This window comes from Amphiprion ocellaris, chromosome 1 (assembly GCF_022539595.1).
Source record: "Amphiprion ocellaris isolate individual 3 ecotype Okinawa chromosome 1, ASM2253959v1, whole genome shotgun sequence".
Classification (NCBI taxonomy): Eukaryota; Metazoa; Chordata; class Actinopteri; family Pomacentridae; genus Amphiprion; species Amphiprion ocellaris.
The window spans coordinates 19327017-19340919 of record NC_072766.1 but is presented as its reverse complement, the minus strand read 5'-3'; the positions used below and the strand labels follow the sequence as shown (position 1 = coordinate 19340919).

At 42.7% G+C, this 13903-nt stretch overlaps 1 protein-coding gene across 3 annotated transcripts in view; it reads right to left on the bottom strand.

Moving 5' to 3' along the window:
- Positions 1-3218: 3218 nt before the first annotated feature.
- The window catches only part of LOC111587575 (semaphorin-4B-like), a 64083-nt gene continuing 53398 nt past the window's right edge, over positions 3219-13903 (bottom strand). For all 3 annotated transcript variants that reach the window (XM_023297587.3, XM_023297586.3, XM_055010711.1), the window contains exons 9-15: positions 12730-12911; positions 12006-12156; positions 11296-11506; positions 11066-11181; positions 10008-10165; positions 9071-9162; positions 3219-8693 (exon numbers count right to left, since the gene is read on the bottom strand). In XM_023297587.3, the coding sequence (XP_023153355.1) occupies positions 7921-8693; positions 9071-9162; positions 10008-10165; positions 11066-11181; positions 11296-11506; positions 12006-12156; positions 12730-12911 (1683 nt within the window). In that variant the 3' untranslated portion in view covers positions 3219-7920. The remainder of the gene's footprint in view (positions 8694-9070; positions 9163-10007; positions 10166-11065; positions 11182-11295; positions 11507-12005; positions 12157-12729; positions 12912-13903) is intronic.

Here is a 13903-nt window from a genome sequence, read left to right as displayed (position 1 = left end):
CTGTGTTTGGTTTATGCCAGATGTAATGGGACCTCAGCCTTCCAAACTGTTCTACTTGTAATATATCAGCAAATAGAACATCCTCTTTAAGGTGTTGTGTCACAATTCAGACAAGCCTTATTGTACTTCTGGGATTTTTGCCTGAGTGTCTTTCGGACAGTGGAGTCATGAACACTGACCTTTCCTGAGGTGAGAGAGGCTTGCAGTTTCTTGGATGTTTTCCTTGAATCTTCAGTGACTTCCTGGATGAGTCGCTGCTGTGCTCTGATGGGAATTTTGGAAGGTCGACCACTTATGGGAAGGTTTACTGCTGTGCCAAGTCTTCATTATTTGTTATCTCTCTCGCTGTGGATCGGTTCCCAGACTGATGTATTTCAATCACCCTCCCCTTCATCTCATCTCTTTTCTGGCAGAGTGCTCCTCGTGACACCTTTAAGCCAACTTCACAATCCTGAAAGTGTAAATGATGATTGGAATGAAAGGGCTGAATACTTTTTGACACAGGGCAAAATGGTATTAGATAACCTTTGAGGTTTAACATGTAAAATTATTATTTTAAAATAGGATTCAATATTTACTCATGTTACCTTTATTTGTGTGAATGTCTGATGCAGTTTAGTTTGATATACGTACAAAAATAAAAGGAATCAGGAGGGGATCAAATGCTTTTTCACAGTACTGTATGACCGTCACACAGCAAAAAGACAAACTGAAGAAAACCATCCAGTCTTTACCTGTGATGCACTATGATCAAACAAAGCAACAGTGAGGAGACCCTGTGTCATCATCTCTTCGTCCCGACAGAGTAAATATCCTTCAGTACTGAGCAGCAGCTGCACACAATGTCCAGAAATAAGCGTACTGATTGATAAAGCGGATGCCTGTGACAGGAAAACTCTGAAACTGTGTGTATCTGTGACCAATGGACAGTGATTATGGAAGATCAACGTGATCTTATTTTTTAGAGCCACATAATTAAAATGTAAATGTACTAGATTGCTTAATGATTTGATTTGAAAAACCACTTAGAAATGTGCTCGTTTAGTTGGTACTCTCTGGCCTTCATACCATATCATATTCAGGTACGATGTGTGCACAATATTACTTTTTTTTTTTTTTTGTCTGCATTTGTTCTCATTGTTTAACTCCACAGAAGAGGTGTCAACATTGTATGAGATTGATGCATATTTTAGTCTTGCAGCCAAATATTTTAATATTTAGTGCATGTGTGTGACCATCACCAGCCCTCCCTGAAAGCTAAGCAGATATTCTTTATTAGAATTCCCTGTTATGAGCCAGGGAGGGCAGTGCTACACCTCAGTGATGTGTGGGGGAAACAAAGACTGGACAGGACGAACAGGGATAGAAACTAACAGGTGGTGCTATTGCAATTAAAGATTGTAAGGTGGTGTGTTATTCCCAACTACTAACTGCCCATCAATAAAACAGAAAGAAAAAAAAATAACTAAAAAAAAGAAAACCAACACAAAAGAAAAAGAGATTCAATAAATAAATAAACAAACAGTACTGAGCACGATAATTGTGGATGTCTTGACAGTATAGAATAGGATGGAATAGAACAGGCCAGAAGAGGATACCAGTGAAGGAGAGAATGAGTTCAGGGTAGAGTCTGGAGAGATTCTCAGCACATTCTGGTGGGTCCCATCATTCGCTGACAATGGGACTCGGCAGTAGCTGGCGAGACCTGATCAAACATGCAAGTGTGAAGAACCCCGAAGCCCAGAACAGCAATCACTGCAAGGCAGGGCCAAGCCAACAGGGCACCCCTCCCCCCGGGCCGTAGGAGCCACAGGGCGGCGCCCCCAGAGAGCCACCGGGGCCACCGTGAACGACGCGAACCCGGAGAACAAGAGGGAGCAGCTACCGACACCCCCAGCGCACCCAGACCGACCCAGGCGGCCCGGGGCACGAGGACCCACCCACCACCCAAACCCCAACCCCGCCCACCCCAGTCCCCACCATACCCCCCATCCCACCACCCGACCCGCCCAACCCCACCCCCTCTCCCTCCCCCGAGGGGGCCAACGGCCCCACACAGCCAGGAAGCCAGACACAGGGGCCGAGCGGCCCACTGAAGGGGCGGCAACCAGCCCAGCACAAAGCAGGCCGCCACCGGGGGCTGGCCAGAGGAAATCGGAGCCGGGACCTGATGCGAGTCCAGAGGGTAAAAATGGACAGTGTGGTGGGGCCTGGCGACGCCGACAGGGAGGCACCCCGCATACCCCCCGCACCAGACCCCAGGTGAGCGCAGTACACCCAGGGCCCCCACTCCCCGCAATGCGCCCTGACAACCCACCAGGACAGAGCCACCACATGCCACCAGCCCGCAGTACAGCTACAGCGCCCACCAGGACGGCCAATCCAGCCCCCGCAGCCCACCAAGAGCCACCGCACCAGCCTGGACCCGTCGGGCACGCAGGAGAACCCCCCCAGGCCACAGCCCCCAGGTCCCGGGGACCCCCCAGCCACAGCAACACGGATGATGGTCCCCCCCCCGACCACCCCATAGCCATAAGGGGGAACAAACGGATTTACCAGATTCTGCCATAAACAATTGCAGGCTGTAAGGAAATTGATCAAAAATGAAAATAGTGAAATATCCCCACTACCAGTCAAAAGTTTGGACACACCTTCTCATTCAGTGGTTTTTATTTATTTGTATCATTTTCTACATTGTAGACAAATACTTAAGATTAACACTTTTTTGTTTACAACATAATTCCATATGATTTCTTTTATAGTTTTGATGTCTTCAGTGTGTATCTACAATGTATACAATAATTACATAAAAACCATTGAATGAGAAGGTGTGTCCAAACTTTTGACTGGTAGTGTATATTATGTAGTCATATTGTATTAAATGGGTACTTGGAAAAAATGTTGTATTTGTTGATTCCAGGCTCTTTCAATGTTTCAAAAATAAATACACTAAGAAATCAAATCTTCATTTTTACTGTTTTTTTTTATTTTTGACATTGTAATGCACAGAGGACAGTTTTTGAGTTTTTCTCTACTTCTAGCCATGGTTGTGCCGTTTCCATAGAGATGCAGGAGTTTATATTGTAGTGAAAAATAATCCTACAAGAGCAAAAATGTCCCAGGAACAAAAAACACCCAGAAACTGCCAGGTGTTCACAGGGTTTAAAATGAAGTGTGAGACTTCACAGTGTTCTGCAACATAAAAATGGACCCACACATACATGTGTCAAAACATGTATTTTATTCATTTATCTTAAAAAATTAAAATAAAGTGCTTTTTATGTACAATATAATAAAAACAACAGTCACAATCTCAATGATACAAAAAATACAGTCCACAATGTTATTTGTACACAACAAATAATAAAAAAAAGAAATCATGCAGGCAAGACCACATTTGTCTAATAGTTATTCAGTAAACTAAGCTTATGGTGTTCAGTATGCTGAGGCAAAGCTGTCGCTGTGTCTCATGGGTGAGCCGATACGAAGGATTTGGAGCTGTGCTTGCATCTTACTGCAGTACTACATCATGCAGCACAAATGATTAATTACTTCTATTGTGCTGTTTCTGTGTAGTTATGACCATTTAAACTAAATCCTGAAAAGATGTCACAATGGATTGCCTACTTAAGCCATTTTAGGAAAATAGACTGCTGTAGATGTTCTACAAATATATAGCTGGCTACATTCATATGCAGTACAGTATGTTGCATTACTGAGGAGCTGCTCAAAATGAAGCATCGTTTTCTGTGGTGCTGTTGTTTGCTTTTCATTGAAAAAGCACGTCATTAATAAATACACACATGCATGACAGTTTGTTTATTATCTGCTAGGATCAAATTGTAGTACAATTTCAGCTTTTAAATGAGATTAATAGCAATGCCATCTATTACTGACCTCTTAGGAAGTGTGTACAGTATCAGTTTAGACAAGCAAAGGCTGCAGAATGAGACCAGATTTTGAGCAGCTCCCGGTTTAGTTTGCAGGTAAAGTTAATGGTGGCTTGGTTGAAGCTGTAAATCTACTACTGACCCGTGTTGTGTTTTGGAGTTAAGTGTGCCCACTGAGGGCTACAATCACGCCTTTCACCACGTTTCCGTTGGTGAGGTCACTGCTGGGTAGTGTCATATGTGGCACACGGCTAAAGGCAGAACAATTTGATATCTAAAGGCATTTTTATGTCATGAGGTTAGTCACCAAGCACCTCAAAGCAGGTTACTGAGACAGTATATAGTTTAGGAAATCTGAGTCAGCAGAGGTGAAAAGCAACACTGCACTAAGCCTTTTAGAATCAGATTTACGTTTGTTATTAATTTGTTGGCAAATTTAATACTCTTGGTTTATTTATTTGGTCTCCGCTTGCAATTGTTGAACAATCTGGAAAATATTATTTGCTTTCTTGCCGAGAGTTAAATGAGAACATCGATATCGCTCCGATGTTTGTGCACTGCAGCTACAAGTCTGTCAGCTTAGCTCAGCACAAACACTGAAAACAGGAGGAAGCAGCTGGTCTGCTTCTGTCCAAAGGTGACAAGATGACAGAAAACATATATATTTTTTAATGTACAATAAACAAAGATACAAAGGATTAATGTGCTGATCTAGTTCTTGTCCAAGAGCATTGACCCTCTGCAGTCTACTGGTTGACTAACAGCCCCAATGAGTCAATGGGTGCAGATTACCTTTGGACAAAGTCACACTGGCTGTTTCCCAGTTTCCACTCTTGATGCTAAGCTAAGCCAAGCCAAGCTAACCAGAAGGGTGTATTACAAAGCAAGTCTGACATAGCCAGGCTTTTTTGGTGTAAAGCAAGCTTGACAAAACCCAATCAGAGAAAATGAGTATCACAGTGGTAGTCAGTGACTTTCTTTGTTCTTCTTTAATCAGGTTTTTATCACCAGGCTCTGTGTGCGCTCTGATAAAAAGCGCCTCATTCGAATTATTTTCTGCACAAAATGGACCAGTTGCACCACTTCAGACAAGAAGAACAGTCTGTAATAACGGAGAGCCATGACAAATAGAACTACTTATTACAATGAAAAGTGCTGCTGCTGTATTGATTTTACCACTCAGAGCTCTCTTAATACAACCACATATTTCTTACATGCCAGCTGCACATTGGAGCTCTTAAAGTCTAAACTTAACACATTTAAAGATGATACTCTACAAGTACATTTAGGTCTGACACTGTTCTGTAATGACAGATGTGGAAATCACTTTAGTGTTTGGCCAGATTAGAAGAGAGCCACCTTTGTCACACTGAACACTCTGACTTTAAACCCATAATACCTTATTAACCCTTTAATTTTGCTTGATAATATACCCCTCAGCCGCAAGCTGTAGCATCACATTTTATTCAGAAATTAAAATTGTATCAAACTTCTCATCTAACTCTCAGCACTGAGACAACTAAACAGATACTTCTCATGCTTTGACATGCTTGATAAAAACCAGCCCAGGTGCTGAACTAACAGCGTGGTGAAATGTTTGCTGAAGTAGGCAGGTAGAGCACTATGAAAGAAAAAAATATATATCAGCAGTGTTCACTCTCTAGTTTCAAGACTACCTCTACAATACATCTTGCACAAGGTCCCTTAAAAACACACAATATTAAGCACAGGTACTGTATATACACAACAAAAACATAAGAAAAAAAAGGAAACACTGACCACTGTTGCGCAGTATGCTGTGCAGTTACTTTGTCAACTTGTAGCAGTTACATAGCATTTTGTCATATGCTCAGTGTTCGAAATAGCAAAATGTTGATCTGTATGACAGTGAAGTATATACTGTAGGCTTAATTGATCAATACAGTGAACTGGTGATGTATTCTAAGACATGTGGTGCCATGTTGTCCCGATGGCCGTGTAAATGTTCCTCGTTCCGATTTACACAACACTATCAGCATCCTACATCTTTGGAAAATTCTGCTCGTTAAGTCTCAAAAGTCTAAGCAATGTGGGTGCAAGAGTGTTCGCGATGGGTGCACTGGTCCCTGTAATAACGGATTTCTAAGAATCGCTTTCCTTAGCAGCCACACCTATCTCAGTAGTTGCATTTCTTAGAACGTGCTCCGAATTTACTGAAATGTGCAAACCTGTAAGTATTCAACACCCTGATTGCTTGTGCTTTCACATTGATGTCACCTTGACCTCTGACTGAGTGGTGAATACCATGTATGTAAGACATGTGACATGGCGGGGGTGGTTATATTGAGCTGATACAAAGCTCTGTGCATCTACCTCACTACAATGTGCAGCTGCAGTCTGGACAAGAAACCACTAAGCACTATCTCTCCCCTACAGCGACATAAGTTATTAGTTGTTCTGGGACTTCTACATTGTGAGTGGGCATATTAGCACATAAACTAACCAACAACTTGTATTGTTAGCGCCAGTCAAGCTAAATTATCTCCAAGTGGTTGTATCTGCACGTCTCAGTGAGAGGACAGAAGGAAAACTAGAATATTTTCTCACCCACATGGCAAACGATCTCCATGCCATGTCCTTTGGCCCCAGTTCAAATGTTACATGAAGGTCAATTATTCTGCCCAACAGAGTCTCTTATGAGTTAACAGTCTTAGAGAAATTCCCAACCTTGCACTTCACATTTATTCATCATTAGTGCCACAAAACTTTTAGTGAAACCCATCTCTGGGTCCATCACCATGTGCTCTTTGACAGTGATCAATGCTAACACAAAGCATGAGATGGTCAGAACAGGAATGGCACTATTGCATTTAGATAAGACAATCAAGTTATATTTGTTTTTTTGGCACAGTGCACATGATGATTTTCGGTGCTGCCCTGAACATGGTTAGAGGTGTTAATGTCCCCGTTTTTATTTTTTTATTTGCCTCTGCGTTTGTAATGTCAGGTCTCTTTTCCATATTCACCTCAAGAAACTGGGTGTCTGTGTCCGAGTCCGTTTATTGACCTGTCGTGGTATCTACAGACGGCGCTCTCAGGTGAGCAGAAATGTCTCCCTAAATCGTCCATGGTGCAATTTTGTGTGAGTGAAACAGACCTTCTTTGAACAACAACATACATTCAGGAGGCAAACGTCAGTGTTTCGGCCTTGGAGCGTAATTCATGATCACATTTTTTGATCATCTTTGCAGTCCTTATTCATTGTGGCTCCACTGGCGATAAGAGCGCTCGGGTGTGGCGTATTCTCCTGGTCTTTCATAATCCTCATGCAGTCAGAAAAAGGGAACAAATGTGCATCTGACTTGCTTCCATAATGTGTGGATCATAATGAATGTGCATTACATGTATTAAATTCTCCTAAACCTGAACTCTTGGTCACCATGTAGCTGTAGCTTGGTTCTAGTGTGCATAATAACAGAAGTGTGGCAGCCACCTTCTGCAGAGAATGTGCAAGATTACTCAGGCTGGGCTGGGTAAAATATCAATATTTAGAATTGTCTGTTGTTGTAACCGTATCATGTGATGGACACCAAGACGAGACAATTTATTGTTGCATACCTAAGGAGATACTGAGATAAACATTGATACTGGAAGAAGGTTGTCTGTTTATTGTTGTATTTTTTTTCCTTCTTCCATGTTACCCAGCCTTATGCTTACACACATATGGTGTTAGTGGCCACGAGAATGACTCAAAAAAAAAGACTGTTATAATTATTCCTTGCAGCTGCCATGGTCCGTGGTCCTGGTTGAAACCAGCGGAGTGTTGGCACTGCTTTCTTCTTCCTGCCTTTTGCAGTAAACCGGACCAACTTCTGGCTTCGGAGTGGAAATGGTTAAACATAATGACCTCCGCACTGATCACAGAACTAAGATGACTAAAATAAAAGATGCGCTGTGACATAGGAGGATGTCAGGGTCTCCTCTCCTCTGCTCGGTGGCCTGTATCCCTCATGGAGATGCAGGGTGTCATTGTTTAGCGAATGTTGTGCTCTCATACGATAGAGTCCTTGATCTCCGAGCCCAACCGCACTCTGGGCCGAGGGCAGGTCGGGGAGTATTCCACATGGCTCTCCTTCAGGTTCAGCGGCCGTCTGTCGGAGGCTTCGGAGAAGCTCTTGCTGTTATCTGGTGAGGACTCGTGTGTGGGCGTGCTGCAGATGTAGTTGTCATTTAATGTCTGGTAGCCCTTGTGGTCTGAAGTAGAGACGGGGATGGTGTTGCCGTTGAGGGGTAAACTCTCGGTGGGCTTTCCCACTATCCTCGGCTTCTTCTGCTGCATGCTCGGACACTCGCCCTGCTTCAGCATGGACTTCATATGATCGCGGTTCCTGTAGATGACGAACAAGGAGAACACAACGAGGGAGAACGCCAACAGAGCACACACCACAATCAGCTCATTCCAGTACGTCTTGGTGTGGACCTGCTCAGAGCGAGACTCTCCAGGGAGGATGATGGTCTCCTCTGGAACAATGTGGGGTGTGCGCGAATGGCCGATCAGAGTGGTGCTTTCATGGCGGGGCTCTGCTCTCACGCAGTAGTTGGCCAACAGCTGGCGGAAGCCCTCCTCTTCAGACCAGCACTCGTAGGTCTCCATCTTGTCAGACTGAGCCACCACCACCAGGTTTCCCTCAGGTGTAGCGTAGAGGAACTGGCTGGCGCTGTCACTGTAACGCCACCTCCTCTGTGCCAGGTTGGAGCGCAGCTTGCAGGGCAGGACCCGAAACGTATTGGCTGGGATTGTGATGAGCTGGCAATGAGAACCACCTGTAAAAAGAAAAATAACGCCAAGGAATAATTCACATTACAAGAAGTATGGGAGATGTGTCAAACTATTCTAGCTCTCTGCAAGAAACCAAATAAGCAATACTCCAACAATATTAAAATATCTATTCAAGCATTTGTTTGTATGTAATTTTTTAAGTATGTACATAATGTACAATTTTGAATTCAAGATGGCGCAATATAATTTACATCTATGAGTAACTTGTTTAACTTCAAAACATTATGAGAACTGTCACCTGGGTTCATTTTCAGAACTGGCAACGTGCTTCTTCAACTCTAACTAAATGTTGTTTGTGTTGCGCATGAGCTGACTGACAACACGTAAATGAAAGACCACTGCACAGAAAGGACACACTTACGAGAAGCTGCTGGTCTTGCAGATCTGGAGCTAGGAAAAGTCCTGTTACAAATCGCTGATGTGTCAGCCTCCTCCACGTCCTGCTGCCAGTGGCTGAGACAAAACATACGGAACAAAACAACAGGGTGACGATGAGCAGCTGTAATGAGAGGCACCTTACATGGATGCACCCATTTCTTTCTTCAGGTCTCTCATTTAAGGCCTGTGAGTACCGCTTCACCAGTGTAACTCAGAGACCAGTCTTTTTTTAGAAGCAACGTTTGCAAGCACATGACTATAGCTTTGAACTTTATGTGTTTGTTTGGGTGGATGTTCACAGCGAAAAATCATTCTTCTGTAAAAATGTGTATATGTAATGTTCATACACATGATATTTAGCCATGCTTATGTTCAGATCAGTTCCTCTTACATTCATGTTCTTCCTAGGATATTTCAGTACCTCTGGTGTTTCTAAATTGCCATGTCTTTTCTCAATATTTCATCTAGTGCCACATGGGGTCAAAATTTTAATCTGATGACTTTGTATTTAAAATGTTAAAATAAGAGGGCAAACTTGCTAAAGATTACACCTGTATCACCATGCAAATGCTTTTAACGCCTTCAGTAAAGCCTCACAGAGCCACTAGCATGTAGACTCAGCCTTGTTTTAGCTTTACTTTGTGTAAGTTGTTTAATCATTCTGGTGTTGAAATTATGAGTTAATGACTTTAAATTGTAATTTTATGTATTTTCCTAGTTGTTGAGTGGTTTTAAATTTACATAAAATATAAAAGTGAAAAAAAGTAGTTTGTTGAGATCGCTTTGCAAATACAGCAATATAGAGTGTGTGCTAAAGGTATGTGTACAAATTGAAGGTGAGTGTTTAGAATTAAGGCTTTCAAACTTTGTGCTAGTATCCTTTATATGTATATGTATATCCTTTGTATGCGAGTTCTCACCTGTCAGGTGGAGCCATCCTGACGTCCCGACAAAGCCGTCCAGTCCAGGCGCAGTAGGGATCTCTGGACAGCACACACTCACCACAGCTCAGATAGTTGGAGCAGTTTGCCACAGGAACCTCCACCAGGCCCGAGTATGACGACACAAACAACAGACCCTGCAAAAGAGGCAAAACTGATGTGTGAGTGAATGCAGGGCAGAAGAGGCCTGCTGCTTTTGGTTACAGATTTCTGATTTGAAAGAGGGAAAGCATGTTGAAACAATTACTTAAGGTAAACAGAGGAGTATAACCTACACAATGGACTAACTCTGGCCAGATGTTCTCTTTCTTGATACCAGCTGAGTAATTTGAGCACTGAGAACATGCGCTCAAAGACACGTGTTCAAAGACATATTCATCCTGTCAGTGTTTGTTACAAAGAATTTTGCTCATTTTTCGATGTAATGCTTTGGATTTTTAACACTTTTCATATCTGTATGTGTGTAACACACATGCTTCTCCACCATGGATGTTGCAGTCAATGATGCTCAGTGCACCCCTTGTTCCCAAACATACAGTCTATTTTTAGGCCAGCTTATCTGCCAGTATATTACATAGACATCATGTGGATTCTGTCTTCTAGTTTTTCATATCCCCATTTGGAGCTAAGAATATACTCACAAGAAGTATCTCAGACTTTATTAGAATTACATAATCTTAGATAAGATTGCAGTTTGGCTGTTTGGGACCGGAGAGAGGCTATTATGTAATAAAGAGAGAAAAGGTAATGAAATTTAGCTCCAGGTAAAATGCCAGAGAGGATCATAAACTCTGCTCCAGACGGTGCTATAACTTACAGGAAAACTCAATGGAACGGTCCCTGCGGAAAGACAGTATCCAGTGTGTAGCCAGTTTGTGCTTTGGTAGAGCTAACTCTGCTACATTTTTATTAGTTAAAAATGAAATAAACAACAACATTTACTATAAAATGATACAAAATAGTCCAACACCAACCACAGATGCATATTAAATGTGTTTTAATTTGTTTCTTTATTAAATGATAGCGATGTGATTTACCCTTTGAGGATCGAGTTCGATGTGTTGCACAGGCTGAGGCTCCGGAAACAGAATCATCTCCTCTATGATGTGCATCCTATCATTAGCGTTGATGGCCTTATGGAGCTTTCCATCATCTGGGAGACGCAGACAACAAGAGCATCAGAAAGGACAGGGACAGTGTGTTGCGCAACCAAACATCTTCTATTGTATTTTTCCCTATGAAAGTGATTTGCGGTGATAAGCCGCACCTGTTCCAATGAAGAGCACATCATAAGCCCTCTCCATGCCCTGGATCTTATGCACAGCGATCTGTGTGTAGCGCACGCTGCGTTTGAGCAGAAGGGGAGCGCTGCGGATCACGCTGTCCATCAGGAAATGGTCCTTGACAAAGTTGAGCACTTTATCAGGCATGTGCAAGGACGACTGGATACCCATTTGCCTGGCGTGGTTGGTCACGCACTGTAGGGGAGTCAATTAGAAATGAAAAATGAATCGCCGCTTATTCGAGCAGTGCTTGAAATACAGACATGCAATGAGACGAGGCATTGTATTAACCTGTGTAGCACCATGGCCTCACCTCACTTACTTGAGAACAGAAAATTTGGGGTTAAGGTAGAGTTGGAAGCACAGAATCAACCGCTGGCGAGCTTGAAACCACCGACAGATGTTTTTAACCATGTTATTCACCTGTGCGTCCTATTTCAAGTATTAAGGTTTTCATTTTCCCCCATGAAAACATCAGAATGAATTTACAGGTAGAGCTAGAAGAGTAATATAGCAAGTGTATGTGTGATATCAAAGTAGATATCTCAGATGGTACCAAAGACAACCTTTGCTCTTATTTCTATGCGTTATGTGAACTTGCATTCTTCTGACTGATGCGCCATGAATGAAAATGTACAGACTGAACCACGAGAAGTTGTACTGTTTGTCGCAGGATATTGTTTCCACCACTCACCGCCCCAGGCCGTGGTTCTGGTACAGGGTGGTTGTATGTGTACCACTGCTGGGTCTCCCTGTTCACCTCCCGATAGCGGCCGCTGAAGGCTCTCTCCACCTGGGCCATAGTGAAGGCACACACTGCCGAGCTGCCTGATGCACCTTTATACCTGTAAACAAACAGAAATATGTATACTGGCTTTCTGCTTTTTATTTCTGTGACTACTAGAGAAAATTAACTGTAACCCAATATTGCAACCTATTAAATTGTGCGTTGTTACCCTTGGAGCTTTTACAACAAAGCCTCTAAGAGTACGTGACAATTTTATGTCCAATCCATACCTTCTGCAGTTATTTTATTCAGGAAACTGGAGCAGCAGTTTCTCAATGGCGAACAGTTGCAGAGTGGGTGCTTGAATGATTTCCATATTAAAACCTTTATTTTGCTGATACATTAATTAGACACTGGGGTTGCGTGAGCTTGTGTTAGTGTTTAAGCTCATTACAGCTGCTCTAAATTCAGAGGAGCCAAGTAAAAAAAAGGCAACTTGCCAAGTCTCAGTGCACATATGAAATAGAAACTGGCTCTAGATGGTGTGTGTCAGCTGTGTAGACTCCAGTGTCTGTGTATAAATATCAAGTGGAACAGTGATAAATCACATTATGTATGTGATTTATGTCACTGTCACTGCTGACATGCAGCACGGTCACAGTCTGAACCATTCCCTGCAATCATGTCTCACCACTGAGAAGTGAAGACGCCGTAGAACACGGTACTCTCCCAGCTGTCTCCCATGGGCTTCAGGACAAACATATCCTGGATGATGTTGAACGGAAAGCCGTCATCAGGGAGCGAGCACAGCAGCTGAGCCTTCAGGAAGGTGGTCCATTTCTTCTGCAACACCCGCTCGCCTCCCTTATCACCCTGAAACAAGATCCAGGGTGTTATGAAATGTCATAGAGAACTTTATGTTCCCTTAAAAAATTCTATTAATTACTCCTTAGTGCTGCTGGAGAACACATGGTCCCAGCTTACGTAGACTGACAGCACACTACTGATGATCCAGAGATAAGAGCAGGATGGAGTGCAGGGCAGTAAAAGGTCAAAGATCAGAGGGAGTGTTTCTCACGAGGAGGTGAAGCAGCTGGAGAAGCAGGGAGTCCAGTATGACTAAAATCTGTTTTCAGCTGAAGGTTGTGGCTGCGGTGTTAAGGGAGGACGCTATGGCCTCTGAGTCAGCTCTGACCAGGAGTCCTAGAAAACAGGAGTAGAGTAGGCTACATCTCTGGGGGGCCCACCATGCCTAAGGAGGAGCTCTGCTGCAGAATGGTCTGGTTGCACCTCATTATATGTTTTGGGCTGTTTGTATTTCTTTAAACCAATCACAATCATTTTTTGTAATTCTTTGTCCAGAATGCAGTGACCGTGTCTGTGCAAAAACTGTGTTGGGGGAGAAATGTTTTGGTGGAACATTTGCATTATTAAAATGATTAATTCACCACAAAAAAACAAGCAGTTCTTCCATACTGCACAATCAACATCTATGGCAAAAGGTTGCCAGCCTGGAGGTTGTTGTTGCTCCCAACAGAACAAGGAATTAAAAAAAAAAAAAAAGGATCAGAGGAAGGAAGGAACAGAGAGCTGAATGAGAGGAGACTGATATGAGAAGATCCGGGGAGTCAGCCTAACCAGCAGACAATTAAAGATGTGGGCTACAAATTAACTTAAAAATTCTCTCCACATACTTTAAGACATCCATACTAGGACATAATTTTCCAAAGAAAGTTCCTTAAAACATTTACTATGTAATTAACTACTAAAAAATGCATCTAAAATGGAAATAGTTTTCATTTTAAAAGTTTAAAAGCCAGACAAAGTATTTTTCCACAATACATGTGTGCATTGGAGCTTTTAAG